Below are 26,220 nucleotides of genomic sequence, written 5' to 3' on the forward strand. Positions count from 1 at the left end.
AGAACTGAGGGAGGCAAGTGAGAAGGACCAGGGCCGGGAGAACTGTAACCCTGAGGAATGCAGCGGTGGAACAAAAGACAACAAACCCCAAGCTGCCCAGGACAGGGGATGAGCACTGCAAAGCGCTTTTTTTTTTTTTTTCCCTTTCTTCTCCCTCCCCATTTTGTGCAGGGCAAGAGACAGAAGAATGAGCTAAAACGTGCAAATTGGACTTCACATGGCAAAATTCCTCTTCTTTTCTGGCATGCCCTAAGCAACAGCGAACTTTTCCAAAGAGGAATCTAACACAGTGCTTACAAGCAGCCCAGCCCTCCCTCTGCTCACTGTCCGGCCGTGTTAACCCTTGCTGTTTGGGGGTGTCAGGGGCGCACCCCGGCACACGGCAAAGCCTCGCTGCGGTTTTAAACCTCGCCCGGGGGCAGAGGGAACGCGAGAGGAGGGCTGGGCACCCTGCACACACAAAGGCTCCTTCCTGGGCCGGGGCGGGCGACAGTAGCTCCCTGGCAGGCACCCAGCCATCTCCTCCTGCTCACCTTTGGAGCGCACGGTGCTGCGCGGCTCCCAGCCCGCCGTGGGCTCCGCACCCACCAGCACAGCGCACAGCACCTACCATCAGCCCCTGCTAACCCAACCTCCCTCTTCCTCCCCAAACTCAGAGCCCTGACCTCTCCCATCCAGACTCCCTGCAGCCCAAGCTGCCCTGCAACCCAACGGCAACCACTTTGCTGCTTTTTTTTTTTTCTTAAACCGTGAAGATCTGAACTTCCCCCCCCCCCCCACCCCCCGCCTTCCAGTCCTCGGCTTCCCCTTCCCCCTCCTCCTCCCCTTGTCTCTCCTCATAATATTATCCTTGATCACTGCCCGGGGTTTGAAGCCCAGAAGTCAGGAGCTGCGCACCCCACCCCCACGGCCCGAGCGCGCACTGATAGGGCCCTCGCTGCTGGCACCTAGTCAAGCTGAGGTGTCATTGGGATCTCAAATTGCAGCGAGGGGCTGGCAGGCAGCCAGAGGCAGTCTATTTAAAAGACAGCCTGTTCTGCAGTATTCAGTCTCTTTAGAAACTTCTCCAGGGGAAAAGTGTTGGGAGATCTACAAAGTGGATTTTTTTTTCCTCTTTTTTTTTTCCTTTCCCCCTGATTTTTTACCGCTCCTCTGCCGACTTTGCAACAAAACACTCCAACTTTGCAGAAAACTTTTTTTTTTTTACTCTTTTGGTCTTTTTTTTTTCTTTGCAAATCTTGGAAGAGGAAAGCGGGAGAGTTGAACAGAGCCGATCGAAACACAACTTTGCTTCATACCAAGCTTCCCAGCAGCTCGCTGCGTCGGGAGAGACTTTTCCTCCTGCAGAAGAAGAGGGAGGGGAGGGGAGCTTTGCATCCCCTCTTCCTTCTCCTGCGTTTTCTTTTTTTTTTTTTTTTTTTCCTTCTCCTCTTGACTGCTTTGATGCATTATTAGCAGGACACTGGTTTTCAAGGAACTTTGCTCCCTTCCCAACCTGCCTCCTCCCAGCCCTTTGGGAAGAGTGTGTGTGTGCGCGTGAGTGAGCGACTGTGTGAAATCGCCGTCCCACCTCCCCAAACACCCCTGCTCCCCCACGCCTCCCCCCTGCAACCTGTAGGCTGTGCAACCCCTGCAGGCTTCGCTCCCTTTCCCCCCGTCCTTCCCTCCCTCTTTTTTGCGCTCCCGCGGATCGCGGTGCGAATTCCCCCTTTCGAGGCGAGAAAAAGCTGAAAGGATAAACGGGGGGGAGAAAAAAAAAAGACAAAAAAAGGAATTTTAGACGTCCCCCCTCTCCCAGCGCCAAAAGAAAAGCAGGAGGGTCTCGCACCCCAAGAATACCCCCCAGAGTGGGGCGCCTGCAAGCAGGGGCTGCGCTTTCCTTTTTGAATTTTATTTTTTAAAATTCTTTAATTTTTTCTTATAATTTTTTTTCCTTTTTTTTTTTCCTTTTTTTTTCTTTTGGCCCCCGAAGGGGCAAGCGGAAAGCCAGCGCCGCCCGCTCCCGGCAGCCCCCCGCGCCCCGTCCCGCAGCATCCCCGCCGCGATGCTGCTGCGGCTCCTGGTGCTGCTGGGCGCCTGCCCGGGGCTGTCGCGGTGCCTGGGCTCCTTCGTGCAGTGCGAGCCCTGCGACGCCAAGGCGCTGTCGCTCTGCCCGCCGTCGCCGCTGGGCTGCGAGCTGGTGAAGGAGCCGGGCTGCGGCTGCTGCCTCACCTGCGCCCTGCCCGCCGGGCAGCCCTGCGGCGTCTACACCGAGCGCTGCGCCCGCGGGCTGCGCTGCCTCCCGCGCCAGGGCGAGGAGAAGCCGCTGCACGCCCTGCTCCACGGCACCGCCGTCTGCCTCAGCGAGAAGAGCTACCGCGAGCAAGCCAAGGCCGGTGAGTGACCCCGATCCTCCATCCGCAGCTCTCCCGGATGCTTATCCGCCCTGCCGGCTCCTTTTCCATCTTTCCGCCTGCTTTTTCCACCCCACCGCCAGCTCCCGGCTGCGTTTTCCCTCGTTCCGGGTGCTCTTCCATGACCCTCCGCTTGCTTTTCCGTCTTTCCGGCTCCCTTTCCATCTTTCCGCTTGCTTTTCTGCTCCCTCCCACTGGCTGCTCTTCCCTGCCCCCGCCGCTGCTTTCCCATCCCGCCGGCTGCTTTTCCATCTTCCCAGGTGCTTTTCCATGCTCCCACTTACTTTGCCGCCTTCCCGGCTACTTTTCCATCTTTCCGCCCGGTTTTCCATCCCCCCCTCCCCCCCCTCCCCCGCCGTGTGCTTTTTCGCCTTCCCGGCTCCTCCATTCCCCTGCACCACCAGCAGCTGCTTTTCCATCTTTGTGGCTACTTTTCTGCCTTTCTGCCTGACTTTTCTCTTTCACACAATTACACACCCTGGCTGCTGTTCCATCTTTCTAGCTATTTCCCCATTCTCTCTCCTCCCCACCCCCTCCACGAACTTTTCCAAGCCCCCGGTTGCTTTTCCATCATTTCTGTCTGCTTCACCACCACCACCACTCCTCCCGCTGCTCTTTCACCCCTCCTATTGCTTTTCCACCTTTCCAGCTACTTTCACATCTTTCTAGATGTTCTTCCACCCACACCCACAGTTGCTTTTCCATCTTTGTGGGTACTTTGCCACCCCCCTAGCTGTTCTTCCATGCCCCCTGCCACTTTTCCCATCCTTCCTTCCATCTGTGCTCTGGTCAAACCTCCTGTTGCATCATCTCACAGCCCCCACCCTGCCTTCCATCACTGCCTCTTGATTGTCCCATCTCCAGTGGAAGGATTTTCTTTCCCCACTTCCCAGATGCACCCTTTTAGTCACAACTGCATCCCAGTCCTTCCCCAGTTGCATCCTTTGCATCTTTCCTGCATACCTGTCTTCAACCCTCTCTCTGACAACTTTCTATCACCATATCCTCCACCTTGCTCTGGGGCCCAAGCTGATCTCTGCAGATTGAAGTACAGAGGAGAGCAGGGCATCTCCTTTCAACCAGCAGCCCGTTCCCAAAGTCCTCAGCCACCCCCAGGTTTGTTGCTCTGCCTCACACTTCCTCCTTGGAATCACTACAGCCTGCTCTTTCTGTCTGCCAGCTGCTAGACATCTTTGTTGGGCAATGGCCTTTAAATCAGGGAGATGAAGAGAGCAGGTGCATTAGGGACAGGATATGCGTTTGCAGAAAATAATGCTGGTGTGGTTAATAATGGGCAAGAACAGGTTAAAAGCAACCATGAAGGTGAGCGTGGCAGCACCAGTGCAAGGCCAAGCTTCTGAAATGTTTGTACCTTGCACATGACAAAAGCATGAAAGAAAATGCTCCTTCATTTTGACACTCATTTCACTCCCATTTCTGGATCCTGTAGCTCATGTGAGGACAGATTCCCTGTATTCCTCCAAATACATCCGTATTTCTGCCACAGTGTGAAGGGAGGTAGGGAGGGTGTCTGCATGTCCAGGAGACCACTTGGCAAAAAAAAAAAACAAACCAGAAACCCTCACTTTTTCTGGTCCATGAAACGGTCATTTCTACTTGTCAGCAAGCGTCTGCTTATACCCATGCAACGGGAATCCGTTTTTCCTTTCTAGCACCTAATAAATTGTGATGCTTTTATTATTTTTCCCCTTTGCTGCTTGCAGGCAGTGGTTGCGTTGCTACGCACCATCCTTCAGAGCAAAACCAAATTCTGTGTGTAATAACTTCCCCCCTCCCTCGAATGACATCAGATGTCCAAACTCCCTTTAATCAGCTAGAAACAGCAAAGCTGAGCTTGGTTTTTTGAAGAGCAGCTGTAAGATAGGAGGGTTGGGAGCTGACCTGCACAGGGAGCAGAGGGTGAGGCCAGGAGCCACGTTCCTGCTGGGGAGCCCAGGAAGCTGGGCAGTAACCGCTGTCAGCAGAGATAGGCCAAGTATCCCGGAGTGCGTCATCCTGGTGTTTATTTACTCTGCACGTGTGTGTGCGTGGCCGGGGGCAGGCAGTGTGGCTGGGAAGGCAAAGCCATGCCGCTGAAACCCAGCGGGAGAGCAGCAAGGCCCATTCCCCGTGCCTGTGCTGAGGGTGCCCCAGTCAGGCACCTGAAGAAGCTTTGGCGCTCGGCTCCCAGCATGAATATCCTTCCGTTTCACCTGCCTCGCACTTCCCAAGGAAACTGGTCCTTTAGCAGGTGCTTTGTGTGAAAACTTTTAACCCTTGTAATTCCACTCCTTTTGATTTTCTTGGGATTCAACACCCATTGAATGAGCAAGGAGAGGGACAGGAAAGCGGTGGCAGGTTTGTCGTGCAAACCAACCCTGTGGCACTACCTGCACTTCCAGTTTGGACTCCCCAAGTGCCGCAGGGGCCTCTTTTCGACAGGCTTTGTTTGCAGACAGCAGATGAGCCTGCATTGGAAAGGCTGCTGCAAGAAGCCACAGGAGACCAGAAGGCTCCTCTTGAGATTTATGCAATTGCAAATAGAAATAAAAAATAAATCAGGAATTCCTGAGGATGGGAGAGGGGAAAAAAAAAGTCACTTGGCATTCGACTGGTAGTGTGTGAGAACAAAGTATATTTTCATAGGCATGTTTCTAAGCAACAGGGCAAGAAAAGAAATTAAGTTTGACTTGAACTTTCTGGCCTCTGCCAGTTTGGCCAGCAGCACAGGGACCGTGCACTGGGAAAGCTGGCCTGGCCCTCCCATCTATCAATGACCAAAATTGGCCCTGAGCTGCGAACTGCTGAGAAAAAATCAGCACTCTGCAAAATAAACTATGTGACAGTGGTGAGGACTAGATCAAACTACATTTCTATCTATTTCTGCCCTCGTGCTGGCCAAGTTTAAAATTGCAGATGCTTTCCTCCTTATGGACAAGGTAGAAATGCATTGAGCAGCACTGCAAGAGCCAGAGCCTGGGAGGCCAGGCTTAGCTCTCCTGTAGAGCAGATGTCTTGCCTGGGGACATGATGCTTGCAGGTAGCATGCCTCAGTTTCTTCATATGTATGCTGGGCAGTGGTACTGAGGAATGCCAGAGGTAATGAGCAGAATGTCCTCCTGGTTTGTTCAGAAGTCTGAAATGAAAGCAAGTGTGGGATTAAAGAGCCTTAGTAGGACTTGTTTTAAGTAGATGGATATTTAGGTATTGACAGGATGGTCCCTGTAGTCCTTCCTCCCACAACAGTCAGACACTGTCCTTTACTTAAAGCCAAACATCACGTCTGCAATTGACTGTTCCTGGTAAAAAAAACATGAATGAGCTTCATTTATGGCACAGGCTGCAGGATTCTGGGTTTTCTCTGTTTTGTTTAGGTTTCCTTTGAAATATACCATGTCTTTCCATTTTTCTCCCCTGTGCTCCTGCCAGACTTCCTCCTGCTGAGACAGCAAGGTCAGGCTGAGCACCAGGGAGCGGAGGGCACAGATTGGAGCCTGCTGCCCTAAAAACGCTCATGGAAAAACAAAGGTTGTCAAATATTTCCTTCTCTCTCATTCCTGCCCTCTTTCTAGAAAGCGAGCAAGACTTGGCAAGTTTCCTTATGAAACCGTGAGCCAACGATAACCAGGAGGGGAAAGGGGAGGGTTTGCAGAATTAGCCCTAAGAAAATCATCTTTGCAGCGTCAGCTGAAAGGTGGAGGAGGAGGAGTGCTGCCGAGCACAGATTTCCTGCAGCAGCTTGTGTTTGGTGCTGTCCTTTGTTGCTCCCCAGCACATTTTCCCCCACCCCATTCCCCCTTCCCATACTCGCCTGCTCCGCATTTGGGGATGCGGGGCTTCAGGGGTGAGCAGAGGGGATGTGGGGAGGCAGGTGGGCAGCTCCATGCCGAGCTCCGGGGTGAGGGTGAGGGCAGGGGTCATGGGAGCAGGGATGCGCTGGCTTGTGCACATGTCACTGCGGGAGGGACCCGGCTGGTGCGAGCCGCACGTCCATTGTGCAAAGCAGCTCCGAGCTGTCAAGGTGAAAGCTAGTATCAACAGGCCTGCCAAACCTCAGACAACAAACAGGAAAATCTCCATTTTTTCTTTTGATCTGGAGTTTCAATAACAATATATTTAAAAAAAAAATAGACGGAGAGTGAAATCCATCAGGTGCCAGCAAGAGAGCTGGGTTTCTGCGGTGTGTGTGTGTACGGGGGAGGAAGGGATAGGGTGGTTCAAACAGGAAAGGAGGGGCCTTGGCTGGAAGGATTTTTCGGCAGCCTGGTTTCTAAGGAAGGAGAGAGAATATTAAATAGTTGATCCAAATGAAATTCCTGCCGAGTGCCAGCAGAGATCACCGGAGAAAAGACGTGGCTCTGTGCGTGCGTGCGTGCGTGCATGAGTGATAGAGCTGGCCCCGAGCTTCCACACAGCCCTGGACCCGCTCCAGGTGAGTGCAGGGAGCCCCTCCAGAGCTTGCACCACCACAGCGGAGAGCAGGGGCTGCTCTCAAACGGGGGCCTCTGCAAACTTGAGGGATGCTGGAGGAGGCCATTGTGCCTCCTTGTGTCACACTTAAGCAGCAGCAGCAGCAGCATCCTGAGCCCAGATGATCGTCGCGGCTTTGGCACGTCAGTGACTTGAGCACAGTCATGTGCGACTGGAAGCCTTTGCTTCACTGCGGGGTGTCCCCTCCGGCTGGACAAAAGGGGGCAGGAAAGACTGGGTAGCTTCTGTGCCAGCTTCAGGACATCCCCCAGGGTCTCCTGTGTCTTAGTTGGTCACACGTGTCGGGGCAGAGGGGGAGGAAGAGGAGGAGAGGCGGCACCCGGCGCTGCCGCACACGGAGCGCGGTGCTCTGCTTCCTCCTAACGACGGCTGGAAGCGCTGCTCGCCCGGGCCCGGGAGCCGCAGATGCAGCAGCAGCAGCGCTTCCCTAAACTCTTCATGCAGACTGAAAATCCTGGGAGCAGCCTGGGAAGGGTGGCGGGAACCTCATCCCCTCCGGGGCTTGCCGTCCTCCTCTCAGCTGGGTGAGCCGCTAAGAACAGTTTCAGCTCGTTTCCCTGTGCTAACTCACAGGACAGATAAAAGCGCCCATGGCACAGCAAACCCTGCCCCCTTTTAATTTTTTTTTTTTGTTGGTTTTTTTTTTTTGTTTTGACCCAAGCACTTAGTAGTGCAAATTCAAGGCCAGACGTTAAGTGGAGAATTTGTCTGGAGCACACCTGCCCCTCGATGTGGGCTGCAGAGCAGCAGTATTAATATGCACAGGGAAGATATGCGTGTGAGCATATGCACACACGTACCCGTGTTCACACGCCCACACACGCCTGCATAAACATTTAATGTGTGCAAGCACACACACGGAGCATTCTTGTCTCTGGAGGCAGAATGGTTTCCAGGCAGCACACACAAACCTCTCTTAGATGCAGGGGTTCTGGTTATGACTGGCACATCATATTTTGCCATGAAGATCAGATACTGGCATACAGATCAGCCTATCCTCTCCTCCCACTGAGGGCTCAGAAATGAGATGCACCAGGTGAGCATATCAAACAATGGGAGGTGAGGAAGGAGATAGATGCAAGATCTGTCCTCCTCTCAGCCAGCTGTGTGGATCCAAACTCACCCCCTCTGTTTGGAGGTGGCTTGTGTTTTCTGGCTAGACTAAGATAAGACACTGAGAGATTTCTTGAGGGCAAATTTTCCCATGTCAAACAAGCAAATTCTTCCCAGCGAAGGTGTGAATTTTTGCCTTGCAAATGACAACCAGTCCACCTGCCAGGGCAGTGGTCGCTGGTGTCATAGGTGGAAGGAGATGGCGCCAGGGGCACTGAAGTCTCTGTGATCCTGCAAACTTCTGCATGCCAGGGAGCAACAACTGGCATTCAGGAAAGTGTGAAAGAAGAACTGAATTGGGAAAAAATGGCACATTTGCTGAAATGCAGCAACTGAGGGCAGGAGAAACAGCCTCCAGCACTGAGCAGAGGAAGCTACAGGACCCAAAGACATGATGCATGCAGAGGTCAGAGATGATCCAAAGATCATCTTTAGCCTGTGTGAACTCACTGGCAGTCAGCCTGATAACCACCTAGTTGTTTATAAGGAGGCTTTTTACAGGGAAAAAGTAGATACTGTCTGTTTATCATCAGGACTGGAATAGCCAAAAGTCTGAGGAGGCTCTGCTGGTGAGAAGGAGAGGGATACCTGACTCCCCATGCTGGAATCCCCTAAGACCTGGCCCACTGGGTCCAGTGAGCATGAGCCTCCACACTGGGTCTCCCCAGGGTGATACACAGGGCAAGGACAGGGAGTGGGGGAACAGCTGTGCCAGCATTCCTGGATCCTGGGGCTGCCCATTTAAGATCACTGGGTACAGTTCATGATTCATGCCTCAGGTCATCCTGGAAGGGTCCCATCATATCTGGTGACATCCCCCATCCCCTTACCATTCAACCCCCACAAGACACTGTGTTCCTTCAGCTGTGTAGCCAAGGCAACTCTCAGCAAGATGTTGTTTTTGAGGTGGCTCTTTGATGCTAGTGATCTGAGAGGACCCCTTAGTGTTCATGTCAATCCACTGCTTGAAGTTCATCTCAGCAGGAGCCAGCATAATGTGTTTGCAGAAATTTGGGGCTCTTGGTGATTTGCTGTGAGCAAATTTGCTCTCAAGGAATCCATTTCTCAGCATGTTTTGGTAAGTCTTCTGTCTGATGTTTCCAGGACATGTGTGAGAGAGACACTCTGGTCAACAGATTAAACTTTGAGAAGGCATATTAAATATATTTAGGCATATTTATATTTAGGCATACTTATCCTTGTGAAGTCAGTGGGCATTTCTTGTTTGCATGTGCACAAGGCCTTGCTCTCACTATTGTCCTTATTCTCCAGACCCCTCTGATATTCCCAGCATTTTTCATTGTACCTCCACCTCGGTGGTACTGTCTCTTCTATGCAGAATGTGGGAATGAGGGGTCAGTATCTCCCCCAGAAAACTGGCACACTGTTCCCTGTTAGCCTGGCAGACCTTGATCCTGGAGGATGCTGAGCACCTTTCCTCTAGGGCCAAAGAATCAAAGGCTTTTGGACACCTCTCCCCTCGGTGGGAACCAGCTGCCTCAGTCCTCGAAGGACTGTGGGGCCAGAGCAAAGGCTGTTGGCTCTGGTAGGGCTGGAGAGCTCTTGGCAGCTTTGAGCCTGGAGGGGTGTTGTTGCAGTTTGGTTTGTTTGCTTGTTGGATGGACACAGCTGGCTTGATGATGGAGATAATTGTTATGTTGATGGAGATGAGTTGTCTGGTTGCTATTTAAGGGCAAGAAAGATATCCTGACAGATACTTAGGGAAATGATTGCCTAGCTAAACAGAAGAAGGAATGTTTCTTAAAGGTAACTTTGGGGGCAAAGTTGGCTAATATTCATAATTCTTTTTTGTAGAAAAACAGTAGAAATATTTTATTTTTCTAAATACAGATGGGATTCATCAGAGGACAATTAAATCAACAGAGTAATTTATTATTCATGCTTAAGAAATCAGATGTTATGTGTTAGACTAATGATGAAAATCTGTAATTAAATAAGCCAGTGAAAACTATGGAACCTGGCTTTCACTTCCTAATTTAAAGAACATGCTGGAAAAGAAGAAAAGTTTTACTAGGAAAGAATTGCAGAAGAATTGTCTTATGCCTGTCCTATAGCTGTCCAGCAGTCACTTATGCTGCTGCCACAACTACATGTCTTAAGATATTATTACATTTCTTAAGGTATTATTACATGTCGTAAGATATTTTATCTAAATACAAAGTCACATACAGTCATACTCTTACTTGTGTGTCCTTCTTTCCTGATGAAATAGTAGCTGTGGGTGAAATTTTACTGCATCATTTCATAACTATTTCAGTGGCCAGTTATTTGATTTTGTAAAAGCAGCAGTGGCCTGAGGTTGCAGGAGAAACAACAAAGTGCAACAAGGATTTTACCATTCCAGAAAGGCTCTAGGTCTGTGACAAGGGGTGGTCAGTTGTCTTTCATGGAATTTCAGACCCCAAAATGAAGGTCTGTACCCTTTTGTCCATCAAGATGCCCACGGGGATTTTTTAGCATTCAGAAGCATCTTTGCATTGTGTTGGACCAAAAGAAATTGCTAATGTATGCAGCGGTACAGGGTGGAAAATGGCTAAGAGAGGCAAGAGTCACCCATTAGGATCAAGCTTGGGCAAATTTCTCCTTATCAATATTGTCTGAGTGTGAATGTCAAGCTTCTGGTACTTTTTTGTGGTCCTACTTAGGTGGACTGAGAGATTAAATAACATCCAGGCCTACTGCAGGCAAAGGCTTTCTGAGAGAGGGAGCCATTAAGAAAGGAGTCCTGAGGGCAGAGGTTGGAAATTTCATCCCTCAGAGGTGGTAATAGTCAGGATGGACGGTACATGTGATGATGTGTCATCTGGTGCTGACACAGAGATGAGCAATGGATGATCTCACACAGCTTTTCCATCTGGTTTAAGGCAAAACTGTGAAAGTGAGGCTGAAGGCCTAGAAGTTAATCCAGGCTAGGCTGGAACTCGCAATCACAGCTGCGCACCTGAAATACTTTTGGTGTTGTAACAGTTCTTGTCCAACACCTCACACAGGTGCATCTCCACGCTCCACCTTGATGGGCCTTTTCCTGTCTCTTTGTGGTGAGCAAGGGACAAGCATCCTGGCAGCACCTGCTTTTAAGTCCAGATTTCTTTATGTCTCATGTATATTGGTACCACTCTTCACCTGAGTTTTAAAGATAACCCCCACGGAGTCCAGGAGGGCAAATTACTTATTCCTTCTCCCTGGTTACACTTCCTCCACTGCTGATGCTGAGCTACCTGCATCCAAAAAGTCCCCCTGCCTCCTTGTTTTTCATGCAATAATGACAGCTGATGGACACATCACACCTCCTTCATTTCTGTGGGCACAGGAAGATATTTTCCACGTCATCTCAGGTGGTCAGATGATCAAACAACTTCTTGTTTTCATTCAGAAAACCTTAAAGCATGTGTGTTCTCATCTTTTTGTCACAAATAAGCCCTCTGGAGAAACTGCTGGTAAACAATTCAGTGATGCCTTGCAGGAGGTAAACCAGATTTTTCTCACCCTTAGTTAGGCAGAGACTGTCATGCAGTCTCCTCTGAGTTTTGCTTTTTTAATCTTTCCTGCTCTTAGTTTCTTGGCAGCTTGGTATGGGTTTTGCCTCCTTTATTGCAACCAATGAAATCTGCTGCTCGGGTGGATTTATTGGAAAAGATGCGAGACTAAGAAAGTCTGAATTACTTCATCCTTTCCAGGAAGGAAGAATATGTCTTGGTCACTCTGATATTGAAAGATGATTTATTTTGATTTCTGTGGGTCATAAATCAGCTCTCAGCTTCTTCTGCAGTTTCAACATATGGAATGGTGAACATCTGCAGTCTCCAGATGATGTGAAGGAAATACGTTTTATCTTCCTATCATCAGTGCATCAGCAACAGGAGCTTCTTGATATAAATCTAGTCCTGCAATACTTCCTTCCCCTCCACTTGCCAGTTCAGTTCTCTGGAAGATAACTTTGTTCAGGAAATGTCAGGCTGATATAAACAGCTATCTAGCAACAGAGTGTCTGCAATTTTGCAAGATGGTGCACATCAGCATCGTTTAATTGAAATGGATGGACGTTTGCTCATCATCTTACTGGAGGGTGAAACTCTGGAAAGTTTCCCAATTCTTTTATTGGTTAGACATTTTGGGCTCTCTCTTGGACAGAAATCATCGTCATGAGAACCCAGAGTCTCTGGCTATGCTGCCTGTTGACTCAGACCATCACCAGGTCTTGGTGTGTCTTGGATGTGCATTGCAAACTCCCACACCTGCATGGAGAACTGATTGTAAACAGATTTGGGAAGTCCTTGGAAAGAGACAAAGACAACACCTGTTCAGCCACAGTCTTTATTGTTACATCTCAAGGCAGCATCAGTCTAGCCCACCAGCTGGTGCCCAGCTTGGCTCTTCCAGCCCAGCATGGGTGCTTGGAGACTGCTGAACTAACAGCTAGCAATGTGTAGGGAAGGAGCTTCCATCATGAAGCTCCCCATATCCAAACCTGCTTTTCTCCTTGCTCTACAGAGTTACTCTCAGAGAGTTTTATTTGTGACTGCAGTAAAGAAGGGCAGCTCAGGAAAGTACCATGTGCACATAGCAACACAGATCCTTCCTTAAGCTTCCAGTTCCCATAGCTGTACCTCTCCCACCTCCGTGGCATTTGCTGGCACTGCGAAGTCATGCTGACCCAGAGATCCACTCCTACAGATAGCTCCTGCACTTCCAGAGCAGACCAAAACATGAGCTGGTTCCCTTGAGAGCTCCTTTCCCACATGCTGAGCTGCATTTCTCCCCCATCCGGCTCTGTATGAGGACACAGAGGTCATCAGGATGATGATCTTCCTTTCCCATGAATCCTGTGTGAACCTGGGGGCAGCCCAAGCACCTGATATTCACGCTCTGCAGGTGAGCCCTGGCTGATACAGCAGAATCTGTATCCACAGGTTTCTGCTGAGGAGACATTAATCACCTGAGAAAGAGCTGGTCTTCCAGGCTAGTTCAGCAAAGCCCAAACAATTACTTTAAAAAAAATTTAAAATGTCATGGAATAGCACATCCCTCTGCCATCAGTGCTTGTTCTCTGAGGCTCTTCCGGTATTCTTGAGCAGTTCCCAAGCATCCTCCTGGCTCTTGGCTTAGGGAAATGAAGATAAGTCCTAGCCTTCCAAGCCAACTCTCTGAAGCTTTTCCATCTCTTCTCTGAGTTTGGCCTTACTGATCCATATCCTTCCCTTAAACGGTGTCTCAGTGGAACAAGGCAGTGAGGTTTCATCAACTTCCACCATGTTGTTACAGGGGTATAGGATACTGGAATACCCTGGGGCCCCTCTTCCAAAAGCTTGTGTGGCTTTTGAGCCATGGACTGATTGGATTCTGATCATCTGTCTTTGGTAGGTGACTGGGTGTGGTGGGGCAGAGTGGGTGTTTCTGGGAGCACTTCAGAGTGCTTTGACTGCTAAATACTTCCTTCCACACTCTGCAAATCACAAAAGTGTTTTGCTGCCTTTGGCAGGTATTGAAGTTTCTAATTCAGGCATGAAATAGGGTCTGTGTTTTCTTACTACTGCTCCTGTATCTGTAAAACAGCATGGCCCATGGGAACTACATCACAGGCTTCAAGGGGACCAAGACTGAAGAGGTGGTGGAGTTACCTTTCTTAACTTCAGACCTTTGGAGGCCTAAGTGTGATCACTGGAGTCACAGTAGGGGAGACTGGACTTTAGTTCCACCCTAAAATCGTAACCCAAGCCAGATGATGGGGCTGGTCACAATTTGGAGGGTGCAGCATCTCTGCAATGACTTACACATGGAGTTTGGCCATTCAGAACACCTCAGTGTTAGCATTTGGGTGTTATGTGACATAGATTTAAGTGTCCGTTGCACGTTGCTGAGACTTGTGAGAGGTGGGGTGGCAGTCCCAGCAGAGCTGCTGTTATTCTGTCCTTCTTGGTGTGTGGTGTCTCATTTGAGACTCTCATCACCTGCAAGCATTACCAGCACGCTCCCTCGCCAGTCCCTGCCAGACAGACTGCACCGGCTTGATGCCAAGACCCCACCAAAGCACAAAAGTTCGTTCAAAGTCCAAGGCACATTGCAGCTGGCTCTCCAGCAGACAACACCCTGGGCTAGTGAAGGAGCTGGCTGGAGCCTCCATCCTCAGCCCTGGCTGCTCTGGCTCCAGTGGGTGCCAGATGGCCTCGGGCTGGGCTGCCTGAGCTCACTGCCTGACCTCAGCTGGGCGGTGGTCTCAGCAGTGACCCCAGCACAGGCACAGCGCCTGGGCCGCTCACTGACCACCCCAGCAGGGCTGGGGGCCGTCACCACCACACTGGGGGCTGTGCCTGCGACGGGAATGTCAGCGAGCTGTTCTTCATTAGGCGGGTGAGAGCTCCTGGGCTTCTGCCTGGGCTGAGTCTGGTGGCCTCTGGGGAGCTCAGGAATGCTTTTGCTCAGTTGTACTCTCCAGCTGCCAAAGGGTGCAAGATGAGATGACTCTCCTCTCTTTGCATCTCTTCCCTGCCTGCATTATCCCTTCCCTGCCTGCATCTTGAGAATGCAAACACAGTGGCTGTCTCTGTGTGCTGACCAGGAAGGAGGAATTTTTATTTTCCCATCATGGCCACAGGTGCAAGTCCAGGTCAGGGATGAATTTGCCTGCCAGTACCAGGAAGTTTTGATGTAGGTCAAGCATGTCCCCTCCTCCGGAGTGGGCAACAAATGGGGAGGGCAGCTGGGGAAAATACTCAGGGTTTTTTCCAGCCAGGTACCTAAGAATGGAATTCCTGTATAAGCCCCATATGCAATGAGCATCTCTGAACAGGGATGGCTGAGTTTGGGGCAGAGGAAGGACTGGACAAATTCTCAGAGTCTCCACAAGTGACATTTTTGTTGTTCCTGTGCTGAGGAACAGCATTTTTGTTGTTCCTGTGCTGAGGTTTAACTGAGATCCCCATTAAGTCTTTCTTCAACACCTTCCTGCTTAAGTGGTGTATTATGTTAGTGCCTATGCTGTAAATAATAATGATCATGATAATAATCAAGAGGGCTGTTTAGCAGAGTTGTGCTGTGGTTGTGCATGTACTGCTTCAGTGCATGTGGCTTTTGGGGATGGTGTTGAACAGGACAGCAAGTCCTCTAGCAGTGGGCTGTGGCTGTAACGAGCACGGTTCATTAAGAGCAGCAGTCAATAGATCCTTTCTGCCAGAAACCAATGAAAATGTGTTACAAAAATTTGAGCCTCCCAGCCATTTGGAAAAAGTTTTGTGTTCCACTCTGTAATGTCAGCAGGCAGAGATGCACTGTTCCCACACACTCTGCTCCCCCATGTGAGCGCACCCACCACCTTATGGGTCACATGGGTCCAAAGCATCTGAAGCCAGGAGCACCAGGCTGGGTTTTGATGCGGGGCAGAATGATGTGTAGTCTGCTCTGGGTGGTATCTCTTAAGGACAGCAGGCAGCCAGACAGGAGCAATTTGTGGCTTCCCAGAAACAGTGCCTGGTATTTTGCTACTCCCCTTCCCTTCTGCAGGGAATGGTTGGAAATTATTCCTGTTAGGGAGTTTCCACTGGCTAGCCTGGCATGGGGAGAAGACACTGTGCCTCAGCCCAGGGCATAGGACATCCCATGCTCTGCTGTGGGTATTTTCTACGTCCCAGGGCTCATCAACAGCACAGTCATTTTGGCCTGGCTTGGGTCAAGAGCCTTTCCAGATGCTTGCCCGTCTTTCCCTGGGCAAGAGTGGATCAGACCATACATGAAGCCATGGAGTGGCTCTGAGCTGAGTTCAGTCTCCTGCCTTGGCTGTAGGGTCAACATCCCTTTGAGGTGGCTTCAGTCCATGTATCACCTCCAAGCTAGCCAAGCATCCTTGGCTTGGCTAGCGATGTCATTCTTTTGTGTCATTTTTCTGTGCCAGTAAGCTTGGGACCTCTAGTGAGAGGTGGTCCCCTCCTGTGTTGTGGGGAGAAGGAATGGAGCTATGCAAGCCACCCACCTTCTGTTTCCCACTGTCCCTCATCTGGGGACACCATGAGTAGGGCCTGCCTGGCCATGCCCTAAGCCCACAGAGGTGCAGCGTGCTTTGCCCATGCCCTGTGTCCCCAGACAGGCAGCTGTGCCTCTGCAGGTGCCACCAGGCTGGCAGGCAGATGGGAGTAGGCGGGAAGGGGCTGTGTGGCAGGCCAGAACCTGACAGTGAGGGAGGAGGGAACTCCAGCCTGAACTCCTTCCTGAGTCTTCCACACGAGTTGGGCTCATTTGGTGAAACTGGGCGTTGATCCTGCCAGCATCTCCTCAGGCATGGAGGCACAGCGGTGCCAAATGCTGCCTGCCATGAGCCAGCCTGGGGGCAGACAGAGGGTAATGAATGAGCTGGTGGGTGAGGATGGGCAGGTGGGTGCAGGAGCTCTGGGGATGCTGATGTGAGTGTCTGGTCTGGCAGCAGTGGCCAGCTGCAGGTTAAGGTGGATGGTCCAGCCAGGAAGAAGGAGAGGAGCTGCATGGGTACTGCATGCCCCAGCTCTGCCTTTCCCTCTCCTCTTGGCACTGGGAGGGCCCTTTACCAGCTGCCCAGAGCTTCTCAGGAGTTTCTGTGAGAGTCCTCTGCCCTTCAATTTGCCAAAATTGGCTTGTTAGAAGTAGGGGTTGCATCAGCCTTCTTGTTGAAGGAAATTAGGCTATAAAAAACATAAGAGGATGGAGGAAAGGGATCCCTTCAAGGCATCCATGGAGTTATCACTGGGATATAAAAACCCAAACTAGACACCACTGCTGAGTCACAGATGAAGGAGTCCCATCACTTCTAATCCTTGTTGTATGACATCCCAAGCATATGTTCCTACTTGAGGGGGAGCACATGCATGCCAGGGAGAGTGAAGGGGGTCAGTTCCAGGTGCTTTTCCAGCCCTGCAGAAGGCACCAGACTTGGGTTGGGATCTGGGCAGCTTTTAGTGCACATCAGTTATCTCCAGGAGCACAGGGCTCCTGTGAATCCCATCTATCCTTGCTGAAAGGGCTCCACACTAGTCCCCAGCTCACTCTGGCTTGCCGGCAGCTTGCCGGGAGAGGAGGGATAAGGTGCTTGCAAGAGGGTAAAGCTGCTGACCATGTGAGCAGTCTGAGCTGCTGCAGACACCCATTGCATGCTGAGTGCTGGGGACTGGACACCCTGTACTGTTTTTCAGACTGAATCCTCACTGCCTTGTATCCTTTATTTGTTAGGATTGCCCTAAGAAGCTGTGCCTCAGTTATTTGTTATTGCGGAGGTAATGAGTTGTGCCTCTCCTGTGTTACTGGGGGTTTGCCAGCACCAATGTGAAACTTCCCTTTATTACTGTAGGGCAGCCCAGGGAGGTACTCTGGCAGCACCTTCTCCAGCCCTGGATGTGGGTGCCAGAGGGGATTCCTGGGACAGAACACTGCGTGTTTCACTGCTATGAGAAGGGCTTAGTCACTGCAGATGCCTCTGTTCTTCTTTCAGACCTTGAGTTGCCAGAATATCTTTTGAGGCAAAGGATGTACTTCACCTGCACCTTGTATTGTTTCACTCTCTGGGGAGTAATTTCCAGTTTACTCATTTCTTCTCTATCCCTTGTCCGTCATCCTTTTAGAGTCGAGGAGCCCTGATCTGTGCAGGCAGTTGAGTCCTGCAACAAGGAATAAAACCCCAAGCATATAAGCATCATGGGGTAAAATGGCAAAATTATCCCATCCTGGGGAGCCACATGAGTCCTGGGGATGGTACAGGGGATTTTTTATGTTGCTCTTGGCAGTTAGGAGGGTGTAGAGTTGGGGATGCTCATCCAGTGCTGTTCTTGTGGAAACAAAAAAACAAAGGGCCACTTTAATAAATAAGTGGCCATGAGAAACTTTCAGATTTTTGCTGAGAGAGTGCAAGGTCCCCTTGGCAAGGAGGAATAGGAGACTTCTATCTGTGGTTGGCTTGGGCACCCAGTGACACTCGGTCACCTCCAAACCCCTCAGCTGAGGTGTGTGTGACAGTCTGGCACTGCCATCTGCCACTAAGCATCTCGTCTGTCCCCCCCACTGGGCATCCTCAGACATCCCTGGGCAGCAGTGGCATCCACTTCACCTTTGTCCCTCCTGGTGCTGCATCTGGGCTCCACAGGGAGCAGTCAGTCTGCAGAAAGAATCCTGCTTGCCTTGTTGGGGGCGTATATCTGCTTTTATTTTAATCCTGAGCCTTTTTCCCTCCTGTAGGAGGGGGTGATCTGGGTTCACTGGCATAGAAATTGCAAGAGATGCTGTTCAGGGACAGATTTCAGCTACTCTGATGCTTTCCTTCTGCTGCAGTGAGTTTCCTCACGGTCACTTGCTGGTCCCAGCACGGACTTGTCATCAACAACACCAGACAGCTGGGGACCCGGGGGTCAGGAAACCAGGAACCTCAGGACCTTTAAACTGTATTCAAATTTAGTCAAGAAATAACCCTTTTTCACTCTGGTGGTTGTACTAAATGTCACAAGTCATCTAAGTTTAGACTGTCGCCAGCTTGCTCCTATATATAACTGCTCAGGGCTCCTGACTGCATCTTGCCAGCAGAGGTTGTGCTGGGGGGTCTACAGGAAGGTGGGTGCCATGGACAGAACCTAAACATGTTCCCCTTTTGCTATCAGTACCATCAATGTCAGTCAGGCAGCATTACTTGGCAGTGTTACCCTTGGCTTTGCTGGCTGCTGGATGTGTGTCAGCAGATGGGAGCTGGTTTGATCCCATGAGTGGGGCTGCAAGCTGAGGACCCTGGAGATCCAGCATTTGTCAGCCGCATCTTTGGTATCACTGCTGAAATGTCTGCCCAGCCACGTGGTGGCTGTGCTGTGTGATTGACCTTGGCCTTGGAATTGTCTCATCTTCAAGCATTCCTGGCTTGTGCTCTTGCCTTCTTAAGGCAGGGTGAAGTATGAACGCGTCACTTAATCCTCTCAGCATGGATAAACAGAGGCTTCTCTGTCTCATTTATGTGTCACCTAGCCCTGGAGGTAGGATGACCCTCATACTGGTCTTTTTCCACAAAAAAACAATGATGGCCCTTGTATGTAGAAATGCATCCTAGACCTCTGACTCCTCCTAGACAGCTTCCTGTCCCGAGCTCAGAGGTCACACCAAAACCTTGTGAAGTCCCACACAGTGGGATAAAGGCAGGGCTGTAGGCAGCAGATGAGAAAGGGATTCCTTCAGTTATTTGTTCTCATCCTGCCTGGTCCAAAGCTCTTTCTGAGGTTGGGCAGGAGGGTCTCTGTACAAAAGCAAGCCCAATTCATCTCACAGAGACATGACAGTTTGGTACCCCATTCCTTGCAGAACGGGAGTCCCGGGAGCATGAGGAGCCGACCACATCGGAGATGACAGAGGAGACCTACCCGCCCAAGGCCTACCGGCCCAAGCACGGGCGCCTCTCTGAGCTCAAGGCTGAAGCCCTGAAGAAGGACCGCCGGAAGAAGCTGACCCTGGCAAAGTTTGTGGGCATGGCTGAGAACACGGCTCACCCTCGTGTGGTTATCCCCGAGCTCCGGCAGGAGTTTGAGCTGGTGGGTGCCTTCACCTTCCCTCCGTGAGGCTCCCATGGGAAGGTGACTGTGGAGGGCTTTTACCCCTAGGAAATGGGTCCTAGTTGTGGGGGGACCTGGGGGCTTTTGTTGTGTGAGGTGCTCCCCTTCTCACATTTATCTCCCTGCGCGCAGGGCCCGTGCCGCAGGCACATGGAGGCGTCCCTGCAGGAGCTGAAGAGTAGCCAGCGGATGGTCCCCCGTGCTGTCCACCTCCCCAACTGTGACCGCAAGGGCTTCTACAAGAGGAAGCAGGTAAGATGTTCCCCACTCAGGAAGGCTTTTCTCTGCCACTGCCCTGGGTGGGAAGGATGGAGGTTTTTCCTTTGCTGGGTTAGTCTGGGTGTTGCTGCAAGCATCTCCAGACACATTTGGTGGTGGGTGGCCTTGCTGATGGTTCCAAGTGCCATCTGGCTTGAAGCAAGCATCCTGAAGGAGCTGGTCAGGGAGGGGGAAAAGTCAGAGAGCCCTGGGCTGGGGGAGTGCTGAAAGCAGAGACCAGGAGATGGGGATTGCATTGCTGGTGTGAAAGGGCCGAGGCCTGGTCCCCAGGGAGGGAGCTACACAGCGTCTGGTGGCTCATTTCTGATCTCTGCCCTTGGGTGTCTCCCTAGTGCAAGCCCTCCCGGGGCCGGAAGCGTGGGTTGTGTTGGTGTGTGGACAAGTATGGCATGAAGCTGCCGGGGACTGACTTCCTGAGCGGAGACCTGCAGTGCCACGCGTTCGACAGCAGCAATGTGGAGTGAAGCCACATCCCCTCCCTCCGCCCCATCACTATCTATCCAGACTCCCTTCCACCCTCCCCTCCGCACCTCCCCACGCCCCGGGACTCCGATTCCTTTCATCTCATGTAAGACGAAAAAAGAAAGGAAAAGAAAAAAGAGAAAGGAAGAAAAATGAAAAAAACAGAAAGGGAGAGAAGGAAAGAAAGAAAGGAGAGAAGTAAGGAAAGGAAAAGTAAAAAGAGAGAAAAGAAAGAAAAAAGAGAAAAGAAAAAGGAAAATTAAAAAAGAGAAGAAAAGAGAAAAAAAGAGAAAAGAAAGAAGAGAAAAGGAAAAAAGAGAAGAGAGAAAAATAAACCCTGAAGAAACTGAGGACTCGGAATCTACAACAGCCTTTTGACAACAAGGACTCAGCAAGGAAAGGATAGAGCCAGAGACAAACCAGCCATGGCCACTCTGCCATCCTGCACCTCTCCCCAACGCTGCCTGCACCCCTCTGCCACAAGCAGAGGTCACCCTGATGTAGGAAGCTCTCCAAGTTGCTGATTCTCCAGTACGGGTTTTGGGCAGGTTCATTTTTATTTTTATATTTTTTTCATGTTAGCTAGTTGATTTTTGAAGGGTCTTGAGAGAAAATCTTGTGGCCACCAGTGTTCCCCTTGCAGTCCTCCAGAGTGTCCTCCCCATGTTGCTGGGACTCACTTGAGTTGATTTCCATCTCAAATGACTGCCCCCAATCTAGGCAGATTTCAGCAAGGGAGGAGACATGGGACTGTTCACTTTGTGTCTGGAGATAAGCTGGGGAGGGAAACACAGATCCTGCAACAGCACAAATACCCCCAGAAAGTATCTGTGGACTTCAAAAAAAATTATCACAGAAGGAAATACAGTCTCCCCTGTCCAGTTCATCTTGATTGGAAGGTCAGAAATTTTCTTGGACAAGCAGGACTGGCCTTTGTCCATCCAGGTGTGAAAGTGTTCGTCACCTGCATGCATTTGTGTGTGCATTGATGTGGCTTTCCCTCCTTGCAACGCTTCACCTTGAATTCTGGAGGTTTCAATGTAATATGCAATTGGGAGATATGCTGCCCCTCCCAAAAACAAATAATGACCTGCTGGATTAAGCACAGAAGCAGAGTTATGGAGGAGCATCGGTGCCTGTGGAATCACGGCCTCATCAACTCTGAGGACTGCATCACTGTTCAGACTGAAGTATCCCTACATGGAGACAGGGGAATCAGGGCCAAAACTCTTCACCACCCTTTGCCACCACAAAGACGACCAACTATGGAGATTTTTTTTTTTTTTTTTTTTTTTTTACACAGCCGAAAATATGGTTTGCTCCAGGGGGGGAAAACCCCCAAACCTCCAGTTTGTTTCATCTTGGTTTTTTGTTAAGGCCGGTTTATAGCTTTCCCCGTGGGTAGGAAAACACCATCCTTTTGCATTGAGGATACTGCTCATGTTGCCACGGCTGGTTCCCATGACCCTGCAGTAAGATCCTGTGATGGGCCCTTGCCTTTAACCTGGGGCCCAGCTCCTTGTTGAGTGACAGCAGCCACTGCACCATGGAGACCCACTGCCTTGGGCATGCTGGGACAGCCCTCGGCTGCCTTCCTAACTCATTTCTTGTTTTTAACATTTGCATTTGATTTTGGGACTCTCGCCTCTTGCTTATCCCTGACAAGGGTCTCCACGATGTTGGTGCTGGGAGGAGATCCTGCAGTGAATGGAAGGAAAGAAAGGAAAGGGAGCTGTGGGGTCTGGGTGCTGTGGTGGGGAAACACACCCGCTGGGAACCACATCCTACTGCCACGGCTGGAGGTGGCAGCCAGCACTGGCCAAAGGACACAGCAGATCTCAGGTGGAAGGTTCCTGAACCCCCATATCCCTTTCAGCTTCCTGGACCTGGGCAAAGAAAAATGGAGGTCCACAGCACCACTGGAGCCCCACCAGTGGGGATGGGACAAGGGGGTTCTGGTGAAGGCTTCTTGCCATCACAGGTTGGGAGCCCTCACAGCCTCTTGTGAGATGACATTACTCCCCTAAGCATCCCGTGGGCTCCCCACCAGGACGTTACCCTGATGGAGGGCAGGACTGGACACCTGTGGTTATTTCCCTCCAAATGACAGTGGGAGTGAGTTTTGCCTATGGACTTCCACGGAGATGCAGCAGAACACATTTTGTCCTGAGGACAAAGCACCTTCCCATGTTGAAAAGAAGGAAGTGTGCTACCAGTGTAGATGTGCCCCCAAAAAAGCCTGTTGGAATGGGGTAATTCCATGTTGTTGGAAGGGAGCATGGTGGGGGCTGAGAGAGGGACCCCTCCAGGCTCTGCAGGGCTGATGGAGCAGGGTTGGTTTAACCAGAGTGGTGGATTAATGCTGGGGTGCAAGTGGAGTGAAGAATGGGGTGAAGACAGCAGGAGGAGCTTGTGCTAACCCCAAGGGCCACTGGACACCATTGTTGACACTGTCCGCTTGCTGATCCCTGTGCAAACCCTCCTGACTGTCATAGGCCAGTACCACCTTTCCCAGGACCCTTCCTTCCTTCTCTCTTCCTCTTTCTTGCTTTTTTTTTTATTTCTTTGGTTTTTTTGTTTAATTTCCCAAAACTTGAAAGCCTTCGGCTGCAGAGAAAGGAGACGTGCCCCTGGGGTGGGATGGGAAGGGCATCAGACCCCCATGGACCTTGCATTTTGGCCAGGATGCTTTTTGCAGGGTGAGGGTCAGCTCACAGGGCCCCACAGTGGTGTCACAAAGAGGCCACCATAGACACTGGGAAGGGACACGGGGCGATGCTGCGTCCTCTCCCTACCAAGCAAGTCTATGTGGCCCTGGGAGCCCAGAGTACCAAAATCCATCCCACACAGCCTCCCTCACCCCTGCACACGCCATGCTGGGATGGCATTGCCTGTCCTGTCCCCACAAACCTGGGGGAAAGGATGATGGACATTTGGGGTGCACCACCCTCACCCCCCAGATCACCTCGGCTCCCCGGACGGGGCACCAGGTGACCCCCCCAGCTGCCCACTCCCTTAAGGATCTCCAGCAGGACGAGGCTGTTTACAGGCTGCACTAATATTTAGGACCGGGGTTGGAGCCTGGGTTGGGCTGGGATTGAGAGTGACTTCAGGAGGGCTTGGTCACCCTCCGGGGTGGCAGTGATGAGGTGCTCCCATTCTCAGCACCCAGCAGCACCCTCTGCATTTAGGATGAGAGAACCAGAAGGGGCAGATTTGGAAGCTGGGGAGGGTTGAGGCACACCAGGAGATGCTGGCAATTTGTGCATCGGGGGGCCTTGAGGCTCCGGGGTCTCTGGCTACGGTATTTGTGCTGAGCCCACGTTGGTATCTAGGATGCGAGCTGGGAAGGAAGGAGAGGACAAGGATGGCTCAGGACAGCCCTTCCACCACATCTGCCCAGGGAACGGCGCTCAGTGGCTGGGCTACCCCTTGTCTGTACTGCAGTGGACCTCGAAAACCACTAGTACAAGAGCATTTTGCACTATTTCTCCGCTCTCTCCCCCCTTCCCCTTTTCTCCGCCTTCCCCATGAAAATTCTTTGCTGTTGGTTTAGTTTTCTTTTTTTTTTGTTTTGTTTTGTTTTGTTGTCATTGTTGATTTTTTTTCCCCCCAAATGGAGCATTGTATATTTAAAGAACTGTCAGTTCACCTCGCTTCCAGACCGCTGTCCTGGCCCTGGCTAGGATCCCTGCCTGCTGTGGCCCCCTCCCCAGCCCCACCAGCCACCGCCACTGCCACCGGGACAGACGTCACCACGCACGTTACCCACCGTTGTAACACAGTTGTTAAAACACACCAGATTCCGAGTTTCCTGCCTGGTTTTTATCTTTAAGCAATACTCACTACACATTTTACGGTAGCTTTTTATAGCTTTACATACATACGGTAGCTCTGTTGTTTTGTTTTGGTTTTGTTGTTTTGTTTTTTTTTTTTTTCCAGTAAACAAGAAATACTCATAATCTTACTGGTGGGAAAAAAAAAAAGCAGTTTGTGAAAAACTGACAATGGAAGAAGAGCTTAATGCTCTGTTTAGCATTTTGTACTTAAAAAAAAAATCTCACATTTTATTAAAAAGTGAAGATTGCTGTATACTATTTATTCAACTTATAATTTATGTTACTCTTTGATCTTTGTCTTTTCTCATGACAAAGCATTTATTTAATAAAGTTATGCATTCAGTTAGCTCGTGCCTGACCCTCGTGGAGCATCTGTGTGCCAGGGCCTGCCAGTGAGCTGCTCCAGCCCCGAGCATCCCATGGCCGCCTGTGTTGGGTCTCTTGGGGGGCTCAGCCAGCTCCACAAGGGTGCTCAGGGAGGTACAGGGCATGGGGTAAAATGGTGGCAATGCTTCAGGGGAGCTTTTGATACTAGAACAATCTGCTAGGTGACTAGTAAAAATTGCAAGCTTAACTTTACAGCTTCCTGCAAGCAGAGCTACAATTTTTTATCTTTTGGGGTTTTTTTAGAATTTTCTTTGCATGGATGTGGCAGTGGGGCACAGCACACATATTCAACCAGTTTACCAAGGCAAAGTACCTAGCAACCAGTGACGTTAAGCCCCTAAATGCTGTCTCAAACTGAGCTCCACAGCTTGGGAGCAGACGTGCTCTTTGAGTCTCAGAACTCTTGGGGCCGCTGGAAGATTTGCCCCAGTGTCCCAGCGGCAGGAACATCCCTGGAGCTGCTCAGCCCAGCCAGGCCGTGTTCTCAAACACTCTGCGGTAGCTCTTGGTGGCTCATCCCGCTGCCCTCCCCGGTGCTGGATCTGACCCTGCCCCACCGCCCAGGCAGCCATCACCCTTCATTCTCCCACTCCCCACGAATTCCTTCCTCCTGTGCCCTTCTTCCCTTCCATTCACCTGCCAGCCCCCCGCCGTGCGCCCAGAGCGGGGCGGGAGGCGAAATCATCCCCTTTGCCCCTGCACTGAGGACCGTGGGCTGCCAGGGCTGCACTAACAATGCATCCCGCAGCCATCTTGCAGCACATGGAGCTGGCACAGCCACCCTGTCCCTGACGGACACCCTGTCCCCGATGGACACCCCGTCCCCCCGGACACCCCACACGGCCGGGCCCGACCCCCTCAGGCAGCACCGGGGGCCGGAGCCGCGCGGCGCCGCAGCCGCCACCAGGCGGCGCCACGCCCCACCCGCGTTACCCTCAGGGCCCGGCCGGCCGGGCCGCGCTGCTGCCGCTTGCAGCCGCAGAGGCCCTGAAATGGAGCTTTCCGTGCAAAAAGTTATCGCTGCCTTCAACTACGGGCTGATAAATCACATCCCTAAGGACAGGTGGAGCTGTATGCACGCGTATAAGTAGCTACAGCTATGCAACATACAGTTTTACGCTAAGGATGTTCTTTATATTAAATATCATTGTTTATATTGTACTATTGTACAAGGTTTTATACTGAAAATACTAGTTAGAAATTCTTCGCTGTGAGGATGATGAGGCACTGGAACAGGTTGGGCAGAGAAGTTGTGGATACCCCAGCCGTGGGAGTGAGTGTTCAAGGCCAGGTTGGCTGGGGCCTGGAGCAGCCTGGTCTAGTGGAAGGTGTCACACACAGCTCGTGTTTGTTCCCGTCCAGCCCCTGAACGGGAGGGTGGCCCCAGGCACTGCTAGGCTCTGGGCACCTTTGTCACCTCCAGCCCTCTTTGGGCAGCACCTGGCTTGGAGCACCCCTGTGTCCTACCCTGCTACTCAACATTCCCCCCATGGCATCACCTGAGCCACCTCCAGCTCACCTAAGAGGCACTGAACAGGACAGTAATTTTGATACTTTTCCCATGTTCTTCAGTCTACATCCCACCCCTCATCATGTCAGTCCTCTTTCCCCTCCCCTGCAGCCCCCTGCACTCACTGCCTCCTGCCCCCATTGAGTTTCCTGGTGCTCCTCAGCACTGGCAAGCCCCTCAGCATGTGT

At 51.2% G+C, this 26,220-nt stretch overlaps 1 protein-coding gene and 1 long non-coding RNA gene across 2 annotated transcripts in view; one reads left to right on the forward strand and one right to left on the reverse strand.

Moving 5' to 3' along the window:
• The window catches only part of LOC129122479 (uncharacterized), a 31,744-nt gene extending 29,020 nt beyond the window's left edge, over positions 1-2,724 (reverse strand). The window contains exon 1 of the long non-coding RNA XR_013183087.1: positions 2,678-2,724. This is a non-coding gene — a long non-coding RNA (uncharacterized LOC129122479). The remainder of the gene's footprint in view (positions 1-2,677) is intronic.
• On the forward strand, positions 1,033-24,481 carry IGFBP5 (insulin like growth factor binding protein 5). Its single transcript, XM_054636372.2, has 4 exons — positions 1,033-2,375; positions 19,308-19,534; positions 19,688-19,807; positions 20,167-24,481. Exons 1-4 carry the CDS (start codon positions 2,045-2,047, stop codon positions 20,296-20,298), a joined length of 810 nt encoding a protein of 269 aa, XP_054492347.1. The 5' UTR covers positions 1,033-2,044; the 3' UTR covers positions 20,299-24,481.
• Positions 24,482-26,220: the final 1,739 nt, after the last annotated feature.

Source organism: Agelaius phoeniceus, chromosome 7 (genome assembly GCF_051311805.1).
Source record: "Agelaius phoeniceus isolate bAgePho1 chromosome 7, bAgePho1.hap1, whole genome shotgun sequence".
NCBI classification, from domain to species: domain Eukaryota; kingdom Metazoa; phylum Chordata; class Aves; order Passeriformes; family Icteridae; genus Agelaius; species Agelaius phoeniceus.